This window comes from Parus major, chromosome 27 (assembly GCF_001522545.3).
Source record: "Parus major isolate Abel chromosome 27, Parus_major1.1, whole genome shotgun sequence".
NCBI lineage: Eukaryota > Metazoa > Chordata > Aves > Passeriformes > Paridae > Parus > Parus major.
Genome location: NC_031796.1, coordinates 318,808 through 346,638, shown reverse-complemented (window position 1 = coordinate 346,638; position 27,831 = coordinate 318,808). Strand labels below are relative to the sequence as shown.

General features: G+C 45.4%; 2 protein-coding genes across 10 annotated transcripts; one reads left to right on the top strand and one right to left on the bottom strand.

Annotated features, from left to right (window-relative positions):
* Positions 1-26: 26 nt before the first annotated feature.
* Positions 27-16,427, bottom strand: DDX42 (DEAD-box helicase 42). 4 transcript variants are annotated; one of them, XR_001525122.3, is made up of 19 exons: positions 16,347-16,427; positions 14,313-14,549; positions 13,558-13,708; positions 12,903-12,964; positions 11,846-11,882; positions 10,271-10,420; positions 9,954-10,058; positions 9,285-9,404; positions 8,710-8,886; positions 8,088-8,216; positions 7,770-7,869; positions 7,518-7,565; positions 6,945-7,042; positions 5,779-6,055; positions 5,077-5,303; positions 3,784-3,894; positions 3,208-3,309; positions 985-2,699; positions 27-224 (listed from the first exon to the last, which is right to left on the bottom strand). XR_001525122.3 is itself a non-coding variant. In XM_015651297.3 (18 exons), exons 2-18 carry the CDS (start codon positions 14,531-14,533, stop codon positions 1,404-1,406), a joined length of 3,411 nt encoding a protein of 1,136 aa, XP_015506783.1. In that variant the 5' UTR covers positions 14,534-14,549; positions 16,347-16,427; the 3' UTR covers positions 29-1,403. The 4 variants fall into 4 exon arrangements, 3 of the variants coding, with proteins under 3 accessions (XP_015506783.1, XP_015506784.1, XP_033375891.1); XM_015651297.3 differs by having other exon boundaries at positions 29-2,699; XM_015651298.3 differs by lacking the exon at positions 16,347-16,427 and adding an exon at positions 15,869-16,222 and having other exon boundaries at positions 29-2,699.
* Positions 16,428-16,460: 33 nt separating this feature from the next.
* On the top strand, positions 16,461-26,981 carry CCDC47 (coiled-coil domain containing 47). Of its 6 annotated transcripts, none has more exons than XR_001525123.1 (14): positions 16,671-16,749; positions 18,803-19,068; positions 19,188-19,295; positions 20,136-20,310; positions 20,496-20,617; positions 21,153-21,218; positions 21,954-22,055; positions 22,881-22,991; positions 23,299-23,384; positions 24,098-24,156; positions 24,666-24,775; positions 24,941-25,108; positions 25,387-26,199; positions 26,284-26,981. XR_001525123.1 is itself a non-coding variant. In XM_015651302.3 (13 exons), exons 2-13 carry the CDS (start codon positions 18,808-18,810, stop codon positions 25,465-25,467), a joined length of 1,449 nt encoding a protein of 482 aa, XP_015506788.1. In that variant the 5' UTR covers positions 16,461-16,549; positions 18,803-18,807; the 3' UTR covers positions 25,468-26,981. The 6 variants fall into 6 exon arrangements, 4 of the variants coding, with proteins under 4 accessions (XP_015506788.1, XP_015506785.1, XP_015506789.1 ...); XR_004500317.1 differs by having other exon boundaries at positions 26,281-26,981; XM_015651302.3 differs by lacking the exon at positions 16,671-16,749 and adding an exon at positions 16,461-16,549 and having other exon boundaries at positions 25,387-26,981.
* The last annotated feature ends 850 nt before the right edge of the window (positions 26,982-27,831 follow it).

Genomic DNA, 27,831 nt, shown 5'->3' with positions numbered 1-27,831 from the left:
CCATTCACACATCAGGGCAGCCAGGATGTGGAGAACAAAAAGCACATGCTGTATATTTTTGTACCAGTAATAAAACATTTACTAGAGCAAGCAGAAAGTAAATGCACAGCTGATAAAGAAAACATCACAATGTCACAAAACCCTGACAGCTTCTGGTACATCTTCCAGTGGAAACGAGCCAGCGGTGGGTGCTGACATGTCCCAACTGAAAAGTTCTTCCCTACCTTGTGGCAAAAAAAAAATAAAAGTTAAAAAATGGGAATACACACAATGAATTAAAAATGAGCAAGCAAGATTTTACAGATTTACTACATGTGTCCAAAACAGGGCCAGATTTGAGCTGTTTCTTTTCATTAATTGTTTTCTGGGTTCTCCCTAAAGGCTTCTGAGCAACAGATCCCTGAATTTCTGAATCTTCTTTTAGCCACACTTCCTGGGGGGCTCCAGCCTCTGATTGTTGTGTATCTACATTGTTTTCCCTTTTTTGTTTGTAATTTGAAAGCACTCAACCCTCTCAGAACAGAGGGTGCATAGGCACAGCAGAGACACAGGTTTGCTATGCAGGCTTCCACCAGAATGTGGGATATTAGAAAACAGGAGGTTCTTCATAAGAAATAAAATATCTGGGCAACGGGATTGGAATTGAAGTACTGACCACAAACAAGCCAGGGAGTCCAACCTACACTACAACTGAATTTGTGGTTTGGTGGGATGGAGAAGAATCCCTTGAACAGCTACACACACACACACACACACACACACACACACATAAAAACAAAAACAAACAAAAACAAAAAAACCAAAGTAAACCAACCCACAAAAAACAAAATAAAAGGCCAAACCACCAAAAACCAACTTGCTCTGCCCCACCCTCACCGAAGCAAATTAATACATTCTTAGTTGATGGGGAAAGAGGTAAGGGGTAACCTGGAGGCCAAATTATTTGGGGACAGTATGTTAAAAGGAGGTGGGGGAAGAACTCACCATACTGACCAAACTGCTGCAAGATTACTGTCTAACAGGTCCTGAGCATCTCTAGGTGGACTGGACTGGTTTGTAAATGTGAACGCTGGTTAAGAAAAGACTAATTTATATTTCTATGGACAACAGTTTCTTAACGTTCCAAGGATGTGGAACAGCTTTTTTGTCAAGAAGATCTGTTTAAATCCAGCAGAGTCACTCAAGCACTGAATGTTTCAAAGCAGAACCCAGGGAGCTTTATCAAAATGATTTCTTTCACTAAGTGTTGTGTACATTTCGTTTGGGTGCATCTGTCCGCAGATGAACTTGCATGGGGGCTCTCATGCTTTCCTTCTCCGGCCCCAGCTGCTCAACCAGTTACTAAAAACCCTGGAAAAAGACAACACTATCTGCAGAGATTCCAGGCTGTGAACCCCCAGCTTTTAACTGTCCCACCGGCTCTTCTTCCGTTTTGGGGGCTCTGGGACAGCAAAACCATCTGTCTTGTTGTCTCGGCTGTTGGCCTCTCTCCTGTTCTCTCCATTCCTGCTCTCGCTGTTCCTACCCTCGCTGGTCCTGCTGTCACCGTTGTTGCGGTTGCCGCCCGGCAGGTCGCTGAAGTGCCGGCCCTCGCCGTGGCGCTGGACGTCACCGTGCCGGGAGGGGTCACCGTGCCGGGAGGGGTCACCGTGCCGGGAGCTGCCGCCGCTGTCACGCTGGCCATCACCACAACGCTGGGCATCACCGTAACGCTGGCCATCACCGTAACGCTGGGCATCATCACCGTAACGCTGGCCATCACCACCGTAACGCTGGCCATCACCACCGTAACGCTGGCCATCACCATAACGCTGGCCATCACCGTAACGCTGGCCATCACCGTAACGCTGGCCATCACCGTAACGTTGGGCATCATCACCATAACGTTGGGCATCACTGTAACGTTGGGCATCATCACCGTAACGTTGGGCATCACCATAACGTTGGGCATCACCGCAACGCTGGGGATCGTTGTGGCGCTGGCCATCACCACCATAACGCTGGGGATCACCACCGTAACGCTGGGCATCATTGTAGCGCTGGGGATCATTGTAGCGCTGGCCATCACCACCATAACGCTGGCCATCACCGTAACGCTGGGGATCACCACCGTAGCGCTGGGGATCACCACCGTAGCGCTGGGGATCGTTGTGGCGCTGGGGATCACCACCGTAGCGCTGGGGATCACTGTGGCGCTGGGGATCACCGTGGCGCTGGGGATCACTGTGGCGCTGGGGATCACCGTGGCGCTGGGGATCACCGTGGCGCTGGGGATCACCGTACCGCTGGCCATCACTGGAACGCTGGCCATCGTTGTAGCGACCAGCGCCCTCCCCTCGGCCAGCGCCGTCCCCGCGCCGCGGGGCCTCGCTGTGCCGGCTGTTCCGGGTGTCGTTGTACCGTTCTCTGACGGTGCCACCGCTGCCCTCGCGACCGCTGGTGCCGGCGTTTGCGCTGTTGAAGGCCGGCGCTCCCGCGCTGGGGAAGGTGGGGCTGCTGTTCAGGCTGCCCGTGCTGGGGAAACCCGGGACTCCCTTTGGTGCCGCGGGGCTCTCGGGACCGGCGGCACTTTGCTGCGCTGAACTCGTCGGGACCGAGTTCAGGCTCCCGGCGCTGGTCCAGCCACTGGCACCAGCAGCAGAGCTCCCAGTCTTTTGGTTATTTAAACTTGCAGCAACAAAGTGACTCTTGTACTGGGACTGCAGGAAAGGAGAGACAAAAGAGAGCAGGTTTGGTTCTGTGCTGCCCCACAGAACACAGAATCATCCTGCCTTCACAAGCCTGCCTTGGATTTTGGGGAGAATTCCTAGAAAAAGTCAGTCTCGCAGTAATTACCTTCCTGCTGTGCTTATGGACACACAGGAACAGGCACCTCCTACCACACAACACTGACAGGGGACTCTTTACATTGTGGGGTTCATTGTTACACTGAAGAGAAATAGCTTCTGTTTCCCCTTTTGATTGCAACTATACTACTGCTGCTATGCAACCTCAACAGAATCAGGCCCAGGTGCAGAATCCAAAAGGAAAAAGAGCAAAGAGGCAGCAAAATGTGCTCAGTCCAGCCTGCACCTAATTCCACCACTTGGGACTGCAATGCTGAGTGTGCTCCAAGTGACATGGCCACAACCACCACGCTCAACTTCCCTGAAATAACAGGGCTGCTGCATTTTCAGGGGAGAAAAGGAGTCCAAGCATGGAACCAACCTGGAAAGCTGCTTTCATTGCTGTCAGCCTGTCCCCCATGGCCCCTGTGGATGGCTTGTAGGCCTCGTAGTTGCTCATCACACTGTTGTTGTTTCCACGGTCCTGTGCAAAAATACAAAGGGCAACTGTGGAGGTTTATCCCACACAGACACACTCAATTCAACCACTACCCACATCTGTCCTGTCCCTGTACTCAGGAAATACATCCAGATTTCAGGAGAGCCCTGAGCAGTGGAGCAGTTTGCTTCATTTTTATTTCTGCCAGGAATCAGCCTGGAAATGGCTTTTGAAGTAATTTATTGGCATTTATTTTACAGTGACAGTGTATTTTATGAGGAATCTCCAAACCTTCTGGATCACTTTAGCTCTAAAAAAAAGCAGCTCTTGACCACAGAACAGCACAGGAGACTTTCACCTGAGATAAACAATCCTAACTCTGAAAGATGCTGAGCTATGAGAACTTTTAAAGCAGATACTGTAATCCAGTACCAAGATTTTTTTAAATTAAAGAGTAATCAATACTAAGTGAAAAAGTTGCAAGAATCGGTGAACAACCTCTTCAGCATCTCTACTTACAGTATTTTCTGAACCCAGCCCGGGGCGTTCACGGTATCCCAAGCCACCACCACCAATATTCAGCTTCTTGCCCTTCCCTCCTTTAAATCGGGATTTCCGGAACCACGGATTCTGTAACAGAAGGACAAATGTTTCTCAGCACAGGGAATAAAAAGCTTCATAAACACATGTAATGAGGCTGAGAAAAAAGGGATACTAAGCATTTCAAAAGACAAACATAAATACTGTTTTCCATTCAACCACACAGGCAGTGGTGTCATGATGCTTTGGGTTACAAATGCTTTCTATGAAAAGTAATTTTACACCTTCAACTCTCATTCAAGTTAAGGTTTTGGGCGTTTGCATTCTAATAAACCCAGGAATAAACACACTTTCCAATGCCATCACTTGAGAGCTCTGCTCTTGCTCGTAACTTGGGTTTCACTGATTTAACCCAATGCTTGGCTAAGGAGAAATGAGGGTCAGCCAGAAAAACTTTGTTTTCTGGGAGTGGCCAGAAAATGTCAGCCCAATCAGACCTGCTTTTTCCAGGTGTTTAAATAATAGTTGTCTGCACCTCTTTTTATGCCCTACAGTTTCTCCCAATGTGAGTCAGTCAGTTGCTTCCACATGCTCCTCTCAAGGCAGTGAGGGGAACTCTGCCTCACTAATTCTGCCCCTTCTGCCTGTGTCAGAAAAAGTATTTACTTTTGGCAGCTGCTGTCCAAGCTGCTTGCTAATGTATCCACAGGCCTGCTAATCCATCTCTGAATCTGGGAGCTGCCAAAAAGGCTGGACTCTCCTGCAGCTATACAGGCAGCAAAAGACAAGAAATTAAAGACTTGATAAGTTCAGTGGCACAAGTGCAATTGCTACAGTTACCTGTCACACCTCTATATAGCAAACCTGCCAGAGAGCACTGACAACCAGATGGAATGATCAAGCAACAACCCCTTCACAGAGGAAATGTCCCTGTAATTGTTTTCTAGTCTAGCTTTCAACTAAGCTGCATCTGCCAGGTGCCTGCTATAAATCTGACTGTAAAGAGACACTGGAATGCTCTGCTGGCATCAGCAGATTACAGCTCCTAATTTCCTAGGCAGTGCCTGGCCCCAAAATAGATCACATACTGTGTTCCAAAATCTTCGTGGATTCTTTCAAAGGCCATTAAAAATGCTAGGACACCTACTTTAAACCAGGACAGATCCCCAAAAGGTCACTGCTAACACATGATGGAGCCAGCAATGTGGGCTGGCTGATTTTGTGCTGAATCTGGAGTGAAACTTCCTTGTCTCAAGTTTTGCTGGTTCATACCTGCATTGCCAAATCCAGCAGCTCTTTGGAAACGTGCTGGTTGGCACCCTCCAGGTTTCTGACAAGGTCCCCAGCGAAGTTGCTGTCCTTGGGGGTCAGCAGGGTATAGGCCACTCCCTTCTCCCCCGCACGGCCGGTGCGGCCGATGCGATGCGTGTGGGTGTCTATGTCCCGAGCCACGTCGTAGTTGATGACAGTCTTGATGGAAGGGATATCCAACCCTCGAGCTGCAAGAAAGAGCAACGTGGTGGGAAGTGTCATTATCCCAATCCACTCAAAGCAATTCCTCTGGTACCAGGGTATCAGGGTCCTCTGAGCAAAAGGAATGTCAGCTGATGAATGAACAGCAACCACTTCCTTAAGACACAGCTTTCTGTGTATTCTGTATATACTTTCTGTACATTAAAAAATGTCAGGCTGCAATTTAGGCATCATTAAGAGACTAAAAATAACCCCCTTTGCCAATGCCATATACTGCACAGGCACATAGTGTGACTCTTGGGGACTCTGTACAGGGCCAGGAGTCGGGGTCCATGATCCCTGTGGGTCCCTTCCAGCTCAGGATATTCCATGGTTCTGAAAAGCACCTGGAACAGTGTCCTGCAGGTGCAGATGTCAAGCTGGTTGCCTTGCACTGAAACATGTTTGCCTTTCTGTTGATACCCACAGCTTGCCTGAGCTGCTTTCCAGTAGATCACCTACCTGCCACATCAGTAGCTACCAGGATGGGGATCCCCTTTTTCTTAAATTCCGAAATGACTTTATTCCTCTCACTCTGGTCCATGTCTCCATGAAGCAGCCCCAGGTTATGATCCTCCTGCTTGAGGTTATTGGCCAGTTCCTCTGCGTTGGCTTTCTTGGTGACAAAGAGGAGGACGCTCCCGGAGGATGTGAACTCCACAAGGCGCCGCGTCAGCCAGTTCCACTTGCTGGGCCCAGAGGGGAAAATCTCCACAATCTGAGTGACATCTTCATTTGCCTAAGGGGAGAAATGTCCTCAAAGTCAGGAAGGTGGGAAGAATACACTGACTTCCCAAACATTCTGCGTCACAAGTAGTACAGTGCAGGGCAGCTTACAGCATTACCTGCAAGCTTCTCTGAATGATTTAATTTTTACACATTTTAATAGTTTTTCAAGGATGATGCTCCCACCACACACTGTTTATAATTAAACAGTAATAGTTTAGCTCAATGAATAGAGGCCCTGTGATTGAGCTGGGAAAACTGGTGCTTTTCTTAAGGAAAATCAAGGAAAAATTTTCCCAGAAAGAAGGGGTTTCAGGCAGTCATTTTTTTTGTTATTAAAGATGTAAACACAAAAAAATACAGAGAACTGGTTAAAAGAAGAATGTTCTAAAGGCATCTTGTGAAATTTCTCAACAGTTTCAATATATTATTAGCAAAGTTTCTTCCCAGCAAGTTTACATCTGCCCACTTCATCAGCTTCCTACCAGATCCCCAGCCTACTGATAGCTCAGCTGTCACTGTCAAGCAAGTCCAGCATCAACATTCCCATGTAAACCACAGAACGGAGATTTTAACTTTCAAATTCTTCACTGCAGAAATTGCAATGGCTTTTTAAATGTTTTTGAGACAAAACTAAAACATACAACCATTGATTCAGCCTAATAACAAAAATCAACTACTGCTTTAATGTTCTACTGCTCAATGAAACCTCCCAGTACAGGAATATTTGTCTGTGGAAAGGTCAGTAAGATAAAAATAGAAACCCACAAAATTTTCTATTTTTGCTAAGCACAAATTATTTAAAACTAACTATAAATGATGATTTTTGTAGCTTAACTTAGATTTGAGAGAACAGAAACAGAACAATTCCTGGCTCTGTCTCACAAGTATCATGGAATTACCTCTCCAATGTCTCCTTGCACAACCCGAATTGGGTCGATCAGAATATCCCGGGCCAATTTCTCAATCTTCTTACGGAACGTGGCACTGAACAAGAGGGCTGGAAGAGAAACAGGCTTCAAACTCCTTGAATTAGAAACTTCCTTTCAGAACTGTGAAAACACTGCACAGATGTTGAGATGGAGGCCCTGGATTTCTGAGTATCAGGGAACTGAAGCTGAGGTTTTATGGGTTCTAATGGAAATTACCAACCACTGAATACCACGAAGTGGAAACACATTTCCTGGCATCTGAAATATTGATAATACAGGGAACTGCTGTGAACTTTCTCTCATGGCAGCTTGGAACACTGAATTTCAAGGCATATGAACATGAATTCAGCTAATCATCTTTGCTCTGAGTGCAGTCAGTGGAGGGATTATGGAGAGATGAGCTGAATGCCCACATGTCACAACTGCTCCCTCCCAACAGCCCACACTGAGAACAACACCAGTGGACTTTGGCACAAGTCTCCTGGCGTGGCTGTGTCCAGAACTGGAAATCCAAGCTCTGCTCCAGACTCACTGTTTACTCACTCTGTCTGTCAGGACGTACGTGGCTTGCAATTGATCTGACCTGATACTCTGCAAAGGAGAAGAAATGCTCTCATCAACCCTGTACACTCACTATTTAGAAAAATTCAGTCAAAATGCAATTTCATTGCTTTATTTAACATATAACCACAGAAAGAATGAGTGCTTCTCACTCACTATTTAATTTTACAGACCCCCTAAACTGCGACTGGGCACCGCTGCTTTCCAGAACAGTGACTTTGTTTCAATACGTACCAAACCCCATATCAAACATTCTGTCAGCTTCATCAAACACAAGGTAAGTGACTCTCTGCAGGTTTGTAGCTTTCTTTTTCACATGATCAATCAAACGACCCTAGTAAGAAAAAACTCCAAGTTTTTAAAGCACTTTCAAAAACATGTTAATATATACAACCCCCTAGGTGCTTTTAATCCTGACTTACCAGAGACTCAACAGAAAACACCTCAAGGCTTCAGTCTAGTGTCAATATTCACGTCATAGCAACAGATTGTTACAATTTTTTTCAAGCTGAGCAGTGCAAAAGCCTGGTTTTGGTGCACACAGGTACTTACTGGTGTGCAGACCACGATCTCTGCCCCCTCCTGCAGGGCCTTGGCTTGCTCCCACATGCTCCCTCCTCCGTACACGGCCACGGAGCGCAGGTTATAGGCCTTGCCAAAGCGCTTGCACTCGGAGTGGATCTGAGGGTGTGACACAAACACAGCACAGCCTGCATCAGACAGCTCTGAGACAAAACACCTACACTGCAAATGCAGCACGGCTCCTGAAACACACTCTTCATGAAATGATTCTGAACTCCTCAGGGGTGAATACTTTGACACGTGTGGATAATTTCCAGTAACTTGAGAAACCTGTTTATGTATCCAACAATAATTTAACCTGGAGGCTCTATCCTTTTGCACATACATCCTATCATTTTGTCACATTGCATCCACAGCATTCTTATATCTAAAAATAATATAGGAGCACTGTGCAAAAATTTGAAATTTTAGATTTGTCACCATCCTTCCAGAAAACAATGGTAGGAAAGAGCTGTGAGCTGCAGCCAGGCTACTCATGCACAAAGTAGTTTTTTCAAATACTTTCCTGAGGTTCTCTGATAATTTTTGCCAAGAATTTTGCCTTCTCCTCCACGCAGACTGGCTGGCACACACAGGGATGCTGCACACCTACCTGCTGGCACAGCTCCCTGGTCGGGCAGACGATCACTGCAATGGGACCATCCCCTGGCTCCAGCTCCTTCTGATCCATGATGTGGATCAGCATTGGCCAGATGAAGGCAGCTGTTTTCCCACTTCCAGTCTTGGCTATCCCAATCATGTCTCTGCCACTTAGTGCCACTGGAACACCCTAAAAACGAGGAGATTCCAAGCCCACATTATGCCCATCGTGGCCCATCCTTGTGCTACAGTACAGGAAAACTCAGGTAACGAGGAAAGCCCACAACAAAAAACCCCTGAACTTCTCATACATTTCTCTAGGCAAGAGACATCACTTGTTTTTCATTCACCAAAAAAAAAAAAAAACAATGAAAAAGGAATATGGATATATTTAGATATATATTTACATATTAATTTTTCATTTAACAAGAAAAAAAAAGTGGGTAAACATCTATTTAAAAAACGTAAAAGCTATTTTTGTAGAAAAAAACACTCTGTAGGCAACTAGAATTGAATTTGTCACATCCTCCTGTGGATGAGGGAGCTTTGTATGTGTTCTTTTCAAGACTGAGAAGTAACAATACTCACCTGACATTGTATTGGAGTGGGTTGGGTATATTCAGATTTCCTAATCTGGTGCATAAGTTGCTCATCAAACCCAAAATGAGCAAAACTACTGCCAGGCCTTGGAGGAGCAGCCCCGGAGACCTTGGAAAGAGAAAAATATCTTTGCTCATGAACAGGAAGAGAAAAACAAAGAGCAATCTGTAAAAAGAAAAAAGGTCTCTCTGCCTGTGAAAAATAACTTTACTTTTTAACTGGACATTCAATTTAATTGGGTGCAAATTCCAGATGTGTTGTGTAAATAAGACTTTTGAGTATAAAAACTTAATTATCTGTCAATCAACATGAGCTACTAAAAGTTGTTTCTACTTCCTTGTGTCTAACTGGTGTTCCACCCCAAATAATTCCCTTCACAGGAGGTCACCCCACTAGCATGCCACAAATGGCAAAGAACTCATTTCTGCATCTATTTCTAGTTCTGACTCCTAGCCCTGGAGGTTTTTAGTCCAAGTAGCATTCTGCCCTGCCCACTTTCACAAATCCATAGCAGAATTCCAAGAAATCAACGTCACTGCAGGTGTTTGAGAGGCTTGGATTCAAAAGCTGGAGAGAAAATCTTCATTCAAACTGAGACAGTCCACAAATGAAAGGGAGTTGAAAGCTGCTGGGAGGGCACTTTTGTGCCCAGCTTACCCGGAGATTCAGCTTATGCCGTAACTCCACCACCTGCTGAGGGGTCAGGCTGGTGATCTCCTCATGCTCATCATAGAAGTTTTTCTCAAACGGTGGGTATTCAATCTGCAATGTAATTAATTAATTACTCAGTCCATACTCAAGATTCCTTTTTTTCTCAAGTTCTCAATTGTCTGCCAGAACACTTGCTTAAATGAAGTCATTTCAAGAGCTTTAATATGACTTACCTAAGAAAGCACTGAAATATTACAGGGGCCTCCTCACAGGGGCACTCCTGCTTTCTGGAATGCCTCAAACAGAACACAACTCCCTCCTACCTCCGAATGGTCAATAGGTGGAAGAGGATCAATGATTTTTTTGGACGGTGCAATCGGATTCCCATCACTATCATACTCCAGGTTATCCTCTTCCTCCTCTTGCACCACACCAGCAGTGGGGTTCTCAGCCATGTAGCGAAAATACGCTTCCTGCAGCAAAACAGATCAGCAAACTCACATACAATAGGAAGCAAAAGTACTACTGTTTGTTGATGTGACATGTGTGCTAAGTGGCTGTTTGCTTTCACACCCACCACTGAGGAAAAAGGTAACTACATTCACTAGAATTGATTCTTCTAATAAACACCAGCAGACACATCCTGAAGGACAGGAAGTACAAATGAAAGAAACAACTCCAGTGCCAGCTACACCACAAAACACTCCTGAAAATCAAACTTCTCTTGTGTCTGCTCAACAGCTCCTTCTACAAAGTCTTGTTATATTTAACAACAGAAGGATCTATTCTATTTCCACATGAACAAAGCACAAAACACTGTAGGTTTCTAACCAGAAAATACATTGTTACTAAACCTATGATGTTGATTTTTTTAAACATGTTATGCCAAAGATAGTTCCTTCACTTCCCCTAACTAGACTTTAGGAAATGAAAATATACCTATTTCCATTGAGAGAGTCAACAACAAATGTGAAATAAAGTATTTCACAAGAGTCCTTCAAGACAAGCCCAAGTTAAGACGTTGTCATCCTGTCATGTGCCACCTCACAGCTCACCAAGACCTTTGTGTCTCTCAGATTCTCACTGGCATGCCAGTGTGAGACTTGCTCATAGAGAAAACACCAGTCTCACTTGACTTGAAGCAAATATTTAAGATCAGATTTGTAAAGCAAGGCTCACTTACAAATATATATATATACTCATCTGGCTTTTCCATCTTCCTGGCCAGTTATCCCTCAGTCACAGAGCTGTGCACACAATACACCTGAACAGCAGCTGCCCCCAAGCATAAAGCCACTCTGCTCAAACTCTGGCACAGCTACACTCACCACACTGGAAGGAGAGGCCTCAAGGCCAGACAACCCTGCCAAGCTCTGCATTAATACAAGTAACACAAGAGTTAGTAACTACAGCTCAGTAGGGAGGTACATTTTGAAATTAAGTCTTTTTATTACTTCTGCTACAGTGATGCTTATAAACCTCAATGAGAACTGGAGCTTCTCTGAAAATAGGGATCAAAAAAGCTTGATTCTTGCCCTGAACAGACCCCACAATTCACTGCAAAGGAGCCTCCACACTCCAACAGCCTCTCCCTGGTGTCCCCTGCAGCTGACTGGGCTAATCACAGATCCTCAGACACTGAACAACCTATACAGGAAACTGAAGTTCAAACTGACTGAAGAAAATCTTCTTCAATGAATGCAATTGTCTAATATTCTTCTTAAAACACCTAGAAGGGTAGAGACAGCACGATAACCACTACAGCTTCCTGCTGAATTGTCCGGATACCGCACAAAATACTGGAATTTTGTTTGTCCCTAGCAGCTATATTTGGAGAGGGAAAGTTAAAAAATACAAAACAACAAAAGAGAAGATAGAAAGACTGCATAGGAACTCACTTGGTCATCTTCCTCTTCAATGTCATCTCGAATACCCCTGGAAAAACAAGCGGAGAAAAAACTTCCCTGCAAGTGTTCCACAGACTCAGCTCAAGAGTTTCATTTGGTTAGTGCTGAGCTCCAGACTTTGTGGAAGACACAACACTATCAACTCGGCAACATTTATATTCCCAGCCCACGGAGTTTTCATATCTGGTGCCAACCACTACAGTGACCCTGTAAAGACTTCTCTTTACTTCTAGAACTGAGACTGAAAGATTAGGATTCCATCATCCCAGCAGAAGCCACATCAAAGATCATCCTGGTCTAAGCTCTCGATGCTACTGAAGTCCCATAACTGAAGAGGAACATGAGCCAGGAAGTGCAAATCCAGTTCAGAACTTCCCCAGGTGGTGATTTGGATCCGGTGCTCTGTGTCAGGACCATGTATAATCTGATCAACCCCATGCAATGTAACTTCTACCAATATATCTGACATTTCTATCAAGAATCAACAGCATAACTATTTTCCTTGGTCAAAACAAATAGATAGGTTGCATGAATTTAAACGGTTTTAAACTCCACATTTAGTATTACAAATTGTCATGTGCTACCTAATCTATCAGCTTTTAATGTCTAAAACCCTAGTCTGAGTTTAGAAGAGTCTCCAGTACTCCAGATACAGCAGCACTGAGTTATTCTGCTCACATAAATGCAATTCTAAGCTAAACCATTCTAGTCTCTCCAAGGGTGTGGGAAGCAGAAAAACTATCCAGGCTGATCTGGAAAGTGGCAGGAGTGCAATGTGCTGCCCCCATTTCTGTGGCCTAGAAAGGCTTCTCACGTAGGATAACTCTCAGTGTTGCAGTTTGCCACAGGATACTGCCATGGATTCTTCCCCATGATCCCATTTTTACAGCACAAATCATTACCCACAGGACCTCATGCACAGGTTAATGATGTTTATTAGGTATATATTATACTGTCTGATGAACAGCCATCATCAACAAAATTCACTGGAATTCTCTGAGCACCATACAAGACACAGGCAGGATGGGAATGATAAAAGAGAACTTACTTAACGTTCTTTTTTTCTTTGTCTTTATCTTCAAGTCTCTTCATGTCTCGAGCAGCTTGATCCTAGCAGGCCATAAAATTGTCACATGTTAAAAGGACCAAGATGGTAAAACATGGAAGGGAAAAATGTTCCTGAATAATTAGATTATTATGTCACAGAGACAACACTTCTTGGACTAAACTTTGTCTTGTTCTGCATCTGATTATGCTAAATAAATTCTCCTACTAGTATCTTTGAATTTATATACTACTCTAAGTTTGTGACAGTGTTATTGAAAAAATAATTTTTCCATATTCCTCCTGAATCCAACTAATAACAGAACTGTAGCTAAGAAACAGCTCATCATAAATACAAACAATTTCCATTTAGCTAGTGAAAAACTCACAAAACTTTAGTTTGATATTCAGAGACAAGCAGAGCTCTATGTTGTATTGTTCTGACATCCTCAAAGCAGTTTAATAGTTAAGTTATTGTAAGTCATATCCACTCTCTGTCTATCTAATCCACTTTTGAGGTCTAACATCATCCTACATAAACCCCAAAGTTAAACGGCATTTTGACTGCAGCTGCCAAAGCCCTAAGGGACATTTGCTGGCCCTGACTGCACACAGGTACAGCCACAGCAATGAATAAACATCCCCTGAGCAGCTCTTGCCTCCACTTCAGCCATGAATGCCTCCAGAGGATCATCATCGCTGTCAGAGTCTGCCGACTTGGAATGGAACTGCTGCCGAGTGGGGGAATTCTCTGCAGGAATGTAGGGCAATTCCACATTGCTGGAATCTTCCTCCTCATCCTCAAAGTACCTGGAAAAAAAACCAGCCCAGTCAGCACATTTACAGCACTGTGCTGTCTTTCATGGCTTCTGGTTGAGTCGAGGTACCCACACGGACAACAGAACTCAATATGGACACAACAAAAGATGCTGAGATTTATTTATTTACAATTATTCATGTTTAAAGTTCAAAGTGATGGCAGGGCAAATAGGTATATAACTGAATCTCTCTTCATCTTTCTTGTAGGTTTCCTTCAGGTACTGGAAGGCCACAATTAGGTCAGCCCCAGACTACCCCAGGCTGAACAATCCCAACTTTCTCAGCCTTATTTATACATTTATGCAGCCAAGAGAAGGATTAGTAAAGAACTGTGGAGATCAACGTTTTCCTGTGCAAAAGGCACCCAAATTTATCCTGCTTGGCTCCAACTCTGAGAACATCACAGAGTGAATAAAGTATGTTCTCGGGAGGGGAAAGCTGGAGGAGGAAAGCTTCTGCAGGCTACTGTAGTATCTCATAGACTTCTAAATATATTATTATGCATTTATTTATATAAATGTAACAGATACTTCCCCAATCTCAGAAAAACATTCAAATCTAGAGCTACATAAACACAAGAAGTAACTGTACTTACGCATTCTCCTCATCAAAATTGGCTCTCTTTGACCCAATTTTGTAGAAGGAAGGCAACTGAGGAGGCCCTGATTTTGCAAATGCTGCCGAGGACCCAGCGGTGCCAAAAGCACTGTGGGACTGCTGAGACAGCTTGGGCTCCTCTTTCTTGCCAGGTGTTATGGCAAATCCACCAAACCCAAAGCCTCTCTTTGTACCAGGTCCACCTTTATTCCAATTCATGATGTCCCCAATATACCTGTTAAAATGGGAGAAGACAAATTAATGCACTTTCTGCTTCAGGCGGTTACGGGTAATTGTCATGATTTTTCTTGTTAGTTGATCACTTCAGTCATGACACAGGGACTTGTGGAACTCTGAGTGACAAGAGTTTAATCTGTTTCCCAAAAATGATAGGGCTCTGCTCTTTTGTCAGTATGAACATATCCACAGTTCCAAAGCAGAATAAAAAGCAAGTGGTTGTCTTCCAGAACAGGTCATGTCCTCCAAGGATTACTTAAACACACTTAAGATGTTACCTGTCCTGTTTGCAGGACAAACAAACCCAAGACCAGAACTCTGAACATCAGGAAGAACAAGAGATGAAAAGGCAGCTCAGTTCATATTTTGCATGTCCACATTGTCCCATCTGTGTTTCATGGCTCGTCAATACCTCACTCCTGCAGCCCAGCAAGCTCCAGAGGAACGGGCCCAGAGCAGCACAAGACTCCGTGTGAGCCTGGGCACATCTCTGCCAAAATCCAACTCCCTCTGCCTTTCAAGACAGCATCTTCAGCCATAGGATCTCTCTATATTATATATATTTGTATGCTCACCAATCTCTGTTTTGCAAACAGTATCTTAAACACTCCACATAACAGTGTCTGCCCAGAACTTGATTTTCTAAGATGAAGACTGAACTGATATATTAAAATTTACAGTTTCCATTCTTGAGTCATTTAATTATCTGCACGGTCAAGCAAATCATACCTGTAAGGCAGAAAAGAGAGCAAGACACCCACTGCTTTCCAATGCATTATAATTAGCTCTCCAAAGGCTACAAGTCTTGTTAAACAAATCCTCACACTGAGAATCTTCAATGAGATCAGAACTCAATGGCAAAAAAATCTACTTCAAAACAACCTGAAGGTAAATAGCACAACCAGTCCCTGTGCTGAACATTTACCAGCTTGGGGCTTGCTCAATCTCGAGTCGAGACCAAAGCTCAGCAGTAGATTTCGGGGGAAATTGCTGTTCAGCTCTCCATGGCAGCAGCTGACCATGGAGTCCAGTTTTCCCTCCTGTCTTGACACACCCTGTAGTTTTACACTTGCAGATCCGTGGCACTGGGAGATCCAAATGTGCAATAGAGGGGGAGTAGGTGGAACTGCATTTCTGCCGTGACAACACAGTGGGAATCTTTGAAAACTGCTAAGTTAAAATCTCATTGTAAGAATTCCTCCTCAATGTACTTATCCACCTTTTTCCCCCTTCCCCTATCTCCAAAAATAAGGAGCACCACTTTTTTATGGTCAAAAAGCAGCAAAAGTACAAAACATGGTCACTTCGCCCACTCACCAGCAGCGATTGAAGAGAGAGAGGTTCCCACAGGACGTAGAGACCGTAGGGAAACTCTCGAGGCTTCGCTGCCCTGGGGCCGCCGCTCGGCGGGAGGAAACTCGCGGGGCTCGGCCCCTGCCTGCGGCGCCCGAGATCCGCGGGCACGGCCGCGATGCGCCTCAGCCGCTCCCGATCCAAGAGGGAAGGGCGGAGGGACCCCCGCCCGCCGGGATCGCCCTCCCCAGGGCACGGCAGGGGCAGAAGCCGCGGGCAGGCGCTGTCCCGGAACACCGGGCCCTGCGCGGGGCCCTTCCCGCCCACGGAACCGCGGTGCGGGGCGGGCCCTTTGTGCGGGGCAGGCCCGGGCTTCCCGCGCCCGCTCCAGGCCGCGGCTACGGCGGGTCCCGCCCGCGAGAGGTGCCGTAGGCCGGCGGGGGAAGATCCGCCGCCTTGCCCAGCCCGACCCCGTCCTGTTCCCTCAGCCCCCCTCACTCACCCTCAGCCCCGCAGCCGCCGCCGCCACTTCCCCGGTTACCGGGGCGGGGGTGGAGCCGCGACGCAGGGACGTGCCCTCGCACCGTGCGTGAGTGACGCGCGCGGCCGCGCGTGCCCCGGCACATGCGCACCGCCCGCGGCTGAAGCAGCGGGAGTGAGGGCGGCGAGACCGGGCAAAGGAGGGAGCGGGAAACCCGAGAGACGGTAACGACACTGGCGGCCCCGGGACCGCACTGGTTCCCGGGTGGTTTCTGGGTGGTTCCCGCACCGCAGGGCTGGGGTCGCTCGCCCCTGCCTACGCGTGGGTACCCGCACACCCCCGCACATGCGGCGGGCCCGCACTGCGCAGGCGCCCCGGTACGGCGGGCGCGGAGCGCAGGGCAGGGGCCGGGCCCGTGACTCAGGTAACGCAGCCCCGCCGGACGGGACAGCCCGCGCCAGCTGCCCGGGGCGGCCGGGCGAGGCTCGCTCTCTCCGGGGAGTGCGGTACCGGCAGGGTCCCCTGAGGGGAAGCCTGGCGCGGAGGGCAGCGGGCGTTCGCGGCCTGCGCTGCGCCCCGCGGAGCGGGAGGAGCTGGCGGCGGGGCCGGGGGTCCGGGCACCGCCCCGGGGATGTGAGAGAGGCCGCGCTCGGGGGCGGCAGATCGCTGATTTTATCTTGTTAATCTTGGCTCGTGTTCCGGGCAGCAGCCGGGAGCGCCCCTGGAGCGGCGGGATAACGAACACCTCCGGGCGGGGGTCACGGTGAGGCCCGACCTGCTGGGGACGGGCATTTCTCCAAAATCTGCCACCGAGCTCGGGTCTAGGCTCCAGATCCCCCGAGCAAACCCCGAGCTGGTGAATGTTCAGCACAGGGAGCAGCAGCAGTATCAAGTCTGGGCAGCCGGTGTGGAGAGCGGAGAATGAATCGGTTCCTTTTGCAAGGGAAAGTCGGTGGCGTGTGGGTCGTGGAGGGCCTGCCGAGGATACTCTCTCTGCTTCCTGGAGTTTGTACTTGAAACCCATTCTGTCAGATTGCTGACCTGAGGGCGTGCTCCAGCTCTCATCCACCTCTGGCTCCACTGTATCCTTCGAATTGGCTGCAGAAATTTATTTTACATGAAGCTCTTTGGAGCTGTCGGGTCTTCTGAAAGTGGATGTGCTCAAATAGTCTTGGAATACTTACTGTGAAATGTTAGAGTTTGGTCGAGCAGGTGGCTCTGTTGTCCTGTCGTTTTTAACAGACTGCAAATTCCGTCCTATCGAAATAGTATTTTGGGGTTTTTTTCCTGCTTAAATTCACATAAAATTGTGAGGGTCCCACACGACATTCCAAATTCCTGGGCTTGGCGTTGCTGAACTTTCCATCCTATTAAGGTTCTGTGACCGTGTTCTGTGCGGGTTTTTGCTGGAGTGCGGAGTGTTTGACAGAGGTATTTATTTTAGTCATCCTTGTCATAGCAGTGGGTTCCCTGTGTGAGGCACTCAGAGGAATGCTGGTCAAATTTAGAAACAAATCATTTCTATTCTAAGTTTACGAGAGAACACTCTGATTAACATTCAGGTTCCCACTTGGATCTGCTTGCGGGAGGAGGTAAAATGAGCCTGACAGCAGAGCCTGATGCAGCTGATCCTCTGTGCCTGGTCGTGAAGTGCATCTGAGGGGTTGTTGCTGCCTTTTTTGGACCTTGGAGAAGGTGCCCCAACCTGAAGGGGAGGTTGGGACTCTTTTGAACTCAAGCAGAAAAGACTGGAAGCTGAGGGCAAAACAAGTGAGCTGCCAAACTCTGCAGGGTTCTGGCTGATGTGGGGAGAGCTCTGGGCTCACGAGCTCCAGTTTATGCCTTTCTGTTCTGGGGAGCAGTGCAATAGCTGTCCTCTTTTTTTTTTTCCACGACTTCCACTAAATGGTCTTTGTGCAGAAATCATGATGGCAGACTGTGGAACTTAGTTCTGACTGTGCACCCTAGAAAATCATGGACGAGCACTTTGGGGCTAGCAGAGACTATCAGAGCAGTGATATTTAAATGTATCAAGTGCATTTTAGGATTTACTGCTGCTGTTACACATTCAAAGTTCCGACTGTGCCCAATTGCTAGTTAGTAACAACTGTAAATGCAGATTGTGACACTTGGAAAAGTGAGCTGGCAGCTCTGACTGGGAGGTACTGTTGGAGAGTCAGTTTTGTAGCAGAACATCTCTGCTTTCCATCTCAGTTCATTTGAACAGTGTGGCCAGATGTGAATTTGCTGCTGCCACAAGTAACGGAGTCCAGAACCTCTCCTTCAGAGTTATTTTGTTCTTGTTTCAGTGGTCAATTTCTTTATAGAGAAGATGGCAAGATCAGACAGGGGTTTATTTCTCTGGTCTGACTCTAGTGTTTTCAAATTCTGCATTGTGTGTTGGGGGTTACTGGAGGTGTGATGTAACAGAATTGATGAAGACTTTTTGCAGTGATTGATTTATTTTTTTTCCCCAGTGAAAATGAAGAATATATATATTTTTATCGCTGTCCTGTTCATCCCATGGAGCTTTTCTTTGGCAAAGTATGATGAATTTGAGGATGGAGATGACATTATGGAATATGATGATAATGACTTTGCTGAATTTGAAGATGTGAGTGAAGATACAGTCACAGAGTCTCCTCAGAGGATCATCACTACAGAAGATGATGAAGAAGAAGCTACTGTAGAGCTTGAAGGTCAGGATGAAAATCAGGAAGACTTTGACGACGCAGACACACAGGTAAGGCCTTGCCTCCTTCCTCAGTGTGTTTCCTAATAGTGTCTGCACCTTTCTCCCTCTTTTTGGATTTTACTTGCTGGGCTTTGGATTTTCATGCTGTTTGTGATTTTGTCCTTTAGGAAAGTGACACCGAGAGTGAACCATACGATGATGAGGAGTTTGAGGGGTATGAAGAGAAACCAGATGCATCTCATAGCAAAAATAAAGACCCCATAACAATAGTTAATGTAGGTATAAATGTTGATCCAGTATCTATTTGGAGTTTCATCACTTATTAAGACAGTATGCCAGAGATATCACTGGGGTACTAAACAATGAACACAGTGTGCTTTTAGCTTGTCTATGGCTTAAGTGTCAAATTAGAACTTGTTAACTCTGTTGGTTTTTGAAGCCAATTTCTCTGCCCACCCTGCATCACCTTTTTGCCTCCCAAAGCAGTCTTTCACAGAATGATCAGGTGCTCAAAGTCTGCATTTTTATTACCCCTGAGATCTTTTTAGGTATTATAGCTGACCTTGGCTGTGAAAATTAAGGTTTGGGTACTTTTATGACTCAAGGGTGATACAGTGATAGCAGAATGTCTAATTAGTCTCTGAGCTGGCGAGGTCAGGAAGACTTCCCTGCTGCCCCATGGAATCTGTGGCTCTTGCTGGCATCCTGAGAATGCTCCTGGCATTGGTTGTTGCTTTGGATTTGCAGAGAAGTTACACAACGATCAGATAATGCTGTGATGGGCAGGGTATCGAGCTCAAATGCTCAGTGAATTGAAGTGCTGGGCTGTTTACTCTGAGGGATGTGTGCTAGCCCAGGCTCACTTGGAAGTGAGTACTTTTTTTGTATTAAGCAGGAATTTTGGGACTGCTGTTATCAGTTGTTTTCTGTGATTGATTACTGTGCCCCAGTAAGCCAAGTGCATTATGTAGGCTTAGTTCTCTCCCGTTGCCTTTGTGAAGCTTATTGCTGTGTTGGGGATGGAACTTCTTCACTACTCCATGTTTCCCAAACTTTTGTGTGTATAAAATCTGCTTGTTCAGTATGTAAATCACAGTTTCTGTTCTCTTACACAGGTCCCTGCTCACCTTCAGAACAGCTGGGAGAGTTATTACATGGAGATCCTGATGGTAACAGGTCTCCTGGCTTACATCATGAACTACATCATTGGGAAGAACAAAAACAACCGCCTGGCTCATGCTTGGTTCAACACTCACAGGGAGCTGCTAGAAAGTAACTTTGCTCTTGTTGGTGAGTTCCATAATGACAAAGATCCAGTTTTACTATTTGAATAAAGCTGGGTTTAGACTGGCATTTAGGCTGTAGAGAATCCTTATCTGTACTGTGTTATCATGAGCTGTAATCCTTCTGCTGAACTATGGTGTCTCAATTTGTGAGTTTAGATTGCAGTTCTCTTTCACTGTTGTTTTCCTTAGGGGATGATGGCACTAATAAAGAAGCTACAAGCACTGGGAAACTAAATCAAGAAAATGAACACATATATAACTTGTGGTGCTCTGGAAGGGTGTGCTGTGAAGGAATGCTCATCCAGTTAAAGGTAAGAATGAGAGAGTTTGTGGTGTCACCTCTTGTCAGATTTAAGAGGCTTTTCCATTTCTGTGTGAGCAACATGGAATCCCAGCCTGGCATTTGTGCTCACATTCGGACATAGAGTTCTGAGTACACACACATGAGGGAAAACTGGTCATCTGAAGGTCTGTATTCTGCCCCTTAAAGTTGACACCAAAGAGCAAGTGCTTGCAGGAAAAGTATAGAAACCAGAGGTGTAGTGTGAACTGACGTAACTGTAGGCTGAAGAGCCTATTTGTCACTTAGAGAGATAAATGGCCCAGCAGGAATTCCAAGGAAGTTCAGCAAAGACAGATACAAAGCCCTGTACCTGGGATGGAACAGTCCCATAGTTCATCTTCTGACCTGAGGGAGCAAAGCCCTGAGAAACTCCTCCAATGCAAAGTGGGCCTGCTTTTGAGCTGTGTTGGTCATACAGGGAAAACTCAGGTTAGGTATTAGGAAGGAGTTTTTTACTGTTGTCTATTCAGCTGTGTTCTGTGTTTGCCACCTTGTGTTTTTAGTTTCTCAAGAGGCAGGACCTGCTGAATGTCCTGGCGCGCATGATGAGGCCGGCGTCAGACCAAGTGGTGCGTACTCAGCCCTTCAGCTTAGCTTTTATAAACTGTTGCATTCCTTTGGTTCTGCTCTGCTGCTTTTGATTGTTCCAGGTGATTTCTGTAGTATTCCATATCTTCCAGTTCAGTAACTGTTGAAAAGAATTGTTTGTATTTCTTTCCTGCCTGTGAAATGCAAACTGCTGGTGACTGGAAATTGCTTTATCTGTGGATTTTATCATTCAAGAGGTTTTGTGAGCAGTCTATAATGATTCAAGATGTCATCTTGATAAAAAGTGGTTTTACAATCTGAAATACTTAGTGATTGTTCATCTGTCTGTTCAGTCTGCTTCAACAGGAGTGCTTAAACCCATAAGTTGGTCTGGATATTATATTCTTAATGTTACTTTTTGCCTTCCCACCTGCTCTTAGAGAGCATAAGTGCCAGAGAAGCTACATTTGGAAGAACAGTGACTGTGTACACTGTGAATACTCTTCCCATGCATCTATAATTGTATTTACTTAGAATATTTAATTGCAAATTATTTTTACAACTCTGCTGTTTTAGTCACTGTCATTACAGCACAATACTGAAGGGTGTGCACAGTCCAATTAAAAAGCTTCCTTATTTTATGACACACTCCAAAGCTTTAAATCAACCACCTTGTTCTTAGCTGTGTCTGTCCTTGCTTAGTCCTTCTTCTTAGGAATCAAAGTATCAGACAAACATTGAAATCTGACCAGGGCTAATAATACTCTGTTTCACAGCAAATAAAAGTGACAATGAATGATGAAGATATGGACACGTATGTGTTTGCTGTAGGAACCAGAAAAGCACTGGTGAGGCTTCAGAAAGAGATGCAGGACCTGGTATGTACTTGCACTTTGATAAATAATAGCATATAAGAAGCTAATCTGCATACTCATTGTTTTCTTGGGAACAGCTGAAAACCTGTGATTGAACTGTTGAAATTTGTGAGTAAAAGACATTTCCATCTACAGATAAAAGTCTAATGGAATCAAATATCAGAGTGCTCCCCACTGTCAGACCTGCAGGGGAAGAGGCACTGGAAGCAGCTTACACCTTTCTTTTGGGGTATAGTTGGTTTAAGAGAGCCTGCAGAATTTTGTCAGCATACATGAGTGTCATTTCACCTCATTTAATTTGCACAAAAGACATCTTTAAGGATTGAAAAGTAAACTTAATTAGTGATATGTGATGTGGAAAATGTGGGTTTAATCATCTGTTTTTACATGAACTGAAATTAAACCTTTCCATATGTTCAAGCTGTGAAAAGAATTGCAGAGCTTGCAAAGAATCCAGTGATAACAAGCAATGCTTCGCAAACCTTTTCTTTCAAGTAACAGCATGAAGTGTGGTTGGTAGGATGCCAGTTTTTGTTCTGTTATCACAATGTAAGCAAAATACCTTAATCCACTTGGAACATTCCAGTTTGTATGTATTAGAATAGTTTTATCTTCTTCCTTAAAGTGCTGACTTCTGAAGGAGAATACTAGCTTAAAGACTGTTGATGCTGTGTGCTTTGCTCTGTTTGAAATGTCCCCAGCCAGGATGAGTGAATGAGTGTATTTTCAGATACTTTTAGAAGTCCCACTGTTCCAGAACAGTTCAGTCTGATAAGATACTTACAGGCTTATATTTATTTTTCTTTTGCACTGTTCTCTTTGAAACAGAGTGAGTTCTGCAGTGATAAACCTAAGTCTGGTGCAAAATATGGGCTTCCAGATTCACTGGCTATCTTGTCAGAGATGGGAGAGGTCACAGAGGGAATGATGGACGCTAAGGTAAACTTGAATGAATTAATACAAATGCTCCTTGGTAATCCTGGCATTTACAACTTGTTCTAAAAAAGTTAAAAGGAAAAGCTAAAGGGGAAAGTTCATGTCTTTTATCAGTGTCATTGTGGCAAGCTGGCACAGCAATTTACTGAATGATATATAGAACTGTAGCATAGTTTTGGTTGGAAGAGACCTTAAAAATCATCCAGTTCCAGCCCCGTGCCATGGGCAGGGAACCTGGCAAACCCCTATGGAGTGAGTAGGCTGCTGCTGGATTGGTGTTGGGAGAAACTAATCCCTGTTTCTCTTGCAGATGATCCATTTCCTCACACACTACGCTGACAAGATTGACTCTGTCCAATTCTCGGACCAGTTCTCCGGTCCAAAACTTATGCAAGAGTAGGTATAAAGGCTGAGCTCTCTTCAGGCTGATTCTCAGCTGTGCCACAGCAATACACAGCTCTGCTGCTTCCCTGAGCCTCCTAGTCCAGAGGTGCTTTCAGGGGCTGCTTCAGAATTGCCAGGTGGCAGGTGGTGTGTCTTTATCTGAATTAGCACGTAGGTTTTTGCAAGGGTGTGTTATCCTCACAGGTGTATAAGTAAATGAATATGAAGGAACATATTTTGACTTAATTATAAGACAGCATATTTGTATACCTTGTACTAAGATTGTGGAGGAACTGTGAAACATAGGCCTGAGATATTTACATTAGAATACTGTGAGTTTTTAGGCAGTGAATACTTAAACTCTTGAGAAAATATTTTGTTCTAAAATATCGAGATATCTTTAATGATATAAACAACAAGGGGGTGTGTGAAGCTGAATGTAATTCTAAATATACAGACCTTAGTCCTCACATGCCCTCTTGAGTCAGGGGAGCTGGTGATGTACATTTTCACGCTCATGCCTTTTCTCTGCAGGCTTTTGGGTAAAAAAATTTCAGAAATCTGATTTGTTTGAAACTTAACTTGGGGTTATAGCCGGGCTTTTAATGTTGATTTTATTCAAGTACTTCCAAGTGCCTTTTGGTTCTTGATGAGGGTTTTCCGACCAATGTTAGTTACTTTGTATTTTTCTTCACTCCTTCCAAACACTTGTTTCTTTCCTCCAGGGAGGGCCAGCTTACAAAACTGCCCGAAACTAAAAAGACACTTCTGTTTACATTTAATGGTAAGGGAACTGTTGTCTGTGTGTATCTGGGGGAGTGTTTTAAGTCACATGCTCACGATATGTCACCTGTGGAAGATAATGTGTGATGAGTGACTTGAGTGCATGTAGCAGGATCACTGACAGATAAACAGAAAGCAGCAATACACTGGGGACTGAGCAGCACACTGTCATAACAGGACACTCAGTCTTGCTGTTATTGAACTCAGCTCGCACTCCTCTCTCTTGGGGTGGCTTGTGTTTAAACCACAAGTCTTGCAGTTTGAACTTGCACAGGCTCACTTGGTTTACCCAGGTTTGAAATAAAAGTGGCCTGTTGGGAGAATTCTAGAAAAGAATAGATCTTCAAATCTCTTCAGAATTCAAGCCCATAGCTCCAAATGAAGCTTCCTAAAGAGCAGGATTAGAGCATCATTATTTTATGAACAGTGTGAGCCATATGGGAAGAGCATCACAGCAAGCAGACAAGTACTGCCAGTCTATGTGAATGAACAAGGAACTCTTTATTTCAGTGCCTGGCTCAGGCAACACTTCCCCAAAGGACATGGAGTCTTTGCTGCCTCTGATGAGCATGGTTATCTACTCCATTGACAAAGCAAAGAAGTTCCGGCTGAACAGAGAAGTAAGTGGTTTTCTGTCTTCTGAACATCGAATGGAACTGGAACCATTACCACTGGGTCCTTATGGATCCACTGGATCCTTATGTTTCCTGTATGACTGGTAGAGATCCTGCATCCTGCTTGTGGGAAAATCAATACAAACTGCGTTTGCTTTTCTCTGTGCAAAGGGTAAGCAAAAAGCTGACAAGAACAGGGCTCGTGTGGAAGAGAACTTCCTCAAGCTGACTCATGTGCAGAGACAGGAGGCTGCCCAGTCCCGCCGGGAGGAGAAGAAACGGGCGGAGAAGGAGCGAATCATGAACGAAGAGGATCCTGAGAAGCAGCGTCGGCTGGAGGTGAGGGGGATGTTCACATTGGTACAGGCTGCTGGCAGATCCCTCCCAGGAGAGCTCCAGGGCTGCCTGTAGGTATAGTAGCAATGGCAACATTGATTTCTATTTGCTGGAGGGCAGACAACTGTCAGGGTATTTGCTGCTCCTTTCTGAAACACATGAAGGCTCCTGGTGAGATGTGAATCCAGTGCTGGGTGGCTTTGTTGTTTGTCTCTGAAATGATCTGCTTGTTCCTTGAAGAGATCTCCTGTGTTTATTCAGACCCCTGTCCTTGCCTACAGGAAGCTGCTCTGCGGCGTGAGCAGAAGAAGCTTGAGAAGAAGCAGATGAAGATGAAGCAAATCAAAGTGAAAGCCATGTGACTGTGTTGTGAGAAGTGTCTTGGTGCCACCTGTGGAATTGTACTTCACAGGGTACAAAGACCTATGTAACTCCATAATCCTCTGATTCCTTGAATACTAGTAACCATTAAGAGAAAAGTTCTTGCATTGGTGTTAAATACTTATCTAAGTATTACAGCAAAATGTGTGGAGAGCTTTGTCTCAGCAGTTCTGTTCCAGGTGGTACAAAGTTTTGCTACTTGTCTGTTAAAAAAAAACAAATTGCAATATTCTTGAATGCTTTTTGTCATTTGTTCTTTAAAAACAGAAGATTGTAAATCTGTCCATGTGTGCTGGTAACATATTCATGCTTTGGTTTAAAACCTTGGTTTTAGTTATAGTGAGGGCAAGGGGAAAAACTTAGGGGGAGGAAAACTGCACAATAAACATTTACTGTGCATTTATTTGCATCAAGGCACAACACTTAGAGCCTTCCATACACAGTATGGATTCTTCAGGGATTTAAGCCCAGTAGAATAGATGTTCTGATAGAAGTAGAAGATTTTTTTATCTTCATTTTTTTTTACAAAGGTCCTGAAGCAGTATTAGGTCACCCGTGGGCATGATTGGCTTATGTGTAAAACAAAGAGATGGTGAGAACCAAGGGAATGGAATACATGGACAGTTTCCTCCTTGTGTGTTTGGGTGCTGCTAACTTAAAACAATTTGGAATCTGTGATGTCAGCACAGTGTTCCTTCAGGACTGAGTGCATGGTGAGTTAGCAATTCAACCAGCTTTCCTCCAATATTTTTAACTGTTCAAGTTTGCCTCAACCCCTTCTCTCCTGATCTCAGCAGCTGCTGCCCTGTTCAGCCAGGAACCAGATCTAGTGGAGTACCTGCAGTTCCCAATCTCCCCAAGCCAGTGGAAATGTTTCAGGAGGATATTTGTCCTCTTCAGCCGGTCAGTGATCCCTTCAGGGTTTTGAATCTAAATGGGAAGAATGAAGTGAATGCCCTGTGCAAGCACTTTGCTGGGAGAGCTCTGCATTTTATAAATGCTTCCTGTCCAGAAGGCATTTTATTGTTGCTTGTAACAGACTTTTAACAGTTTTGTGGGGAAACAATGTCCTGCATTTTCTTGTTCAATACTTTGTGGAAACTTGGTTCTGAGGCAATAAGAATTAGCTGCTGTTGAAACAGCAATTGCTTAAACTCCTTGTTCCAGCATGGGATACTTCACCCTGATTGAAATGCAAATGTCTGTAACCTGATACATGCAAATACATTAATTTTATAATGGTTGGTAAAATTATTTAAAACCAAAATTAATGTAGATTATGTGAAATTTTAGCACTATTTAGCTTTAAAGATTAATATGTTATTGTTTCACAGAGTTCTTTGAAAGGAAATACTAATTTGTGCTCTTTTGAGTAACTGGACAGCTTTCCTGAAGTCCCATCCAGTTGTGGGCCATGGCAGCTAATTTTGTAATACAAACATTCAAATGAACAATCTAATGAAGAGTAAAATATAATTGAAACACTCCTGCTTTACTTGGCTTGTCGCAGTGTTCCTTTCATTTAGTAGAATCTCAAAGCCCGCTTTGTCCTGAGTGAGTTGTGGTGTAGGTTTTGGACAGCTGGAGGTGCTGGAGCTGGTTCCTGCTGGGCAGGGCTGCAGGAAGGCGTCTCCCCCTTGTGCAGCCAGGGGTGGGGGGAGATGGAGGATTTGCATCGCAAGTGGGGACAGCTTTGGCCGCTCTCTGAGGGACCCACAGAATCAAACAATCCATTGGTTTGGAGACCTCCCAGATGGTCCAACCTGTGCCTGATCCCCACCTTGTCCCCAGCCCAGAGCACCGAGTGCCATGTCCAGCTGTTCCTTGGACACCTCCAGGGATGGGGACTCCACCAGCTCCCTGGGCAGCCCCTGCCAATGTTTGAGAACCCTTTACGTGAAGAAATTCCTGCCAATGTCCAACCTGAGCCTCCCCTGGCCCAGCCTGAGGCTGTTCCCTCTCCTCCTGTCCCTGTTCCCTGGGAGCAGAGCCCGACCCCCCCGGTTGTCCCCTCCTGCCAGGGACTTGTGCAGAGCCAGAAATTCCCCTGAGCCTCCTTTGCTCCAGGCTCAGCCCCTTCCCAGCTCTGTTGTGTTCTCCGGACACTCGCCAGCCCCTCAGTAGAATTTAAAGTGAGGGGATTAGAACTGGACACAGCACTTGAGGTGTGGCCTCACCACTGCCTGGCACAGGTGGACAATCCCGACCCTGGTCCTGCTTCCCAGACGTTTTGACAAGGTTTGCCATTTGCCTTGTTGCCCACCTGGGCTCAGGTTCAGCTGCCTGTCAACCAGCACCCCCAGCTCTTTTCCACTGGGTCTCTTTCCAGCCCCTGTCCCGGCCTG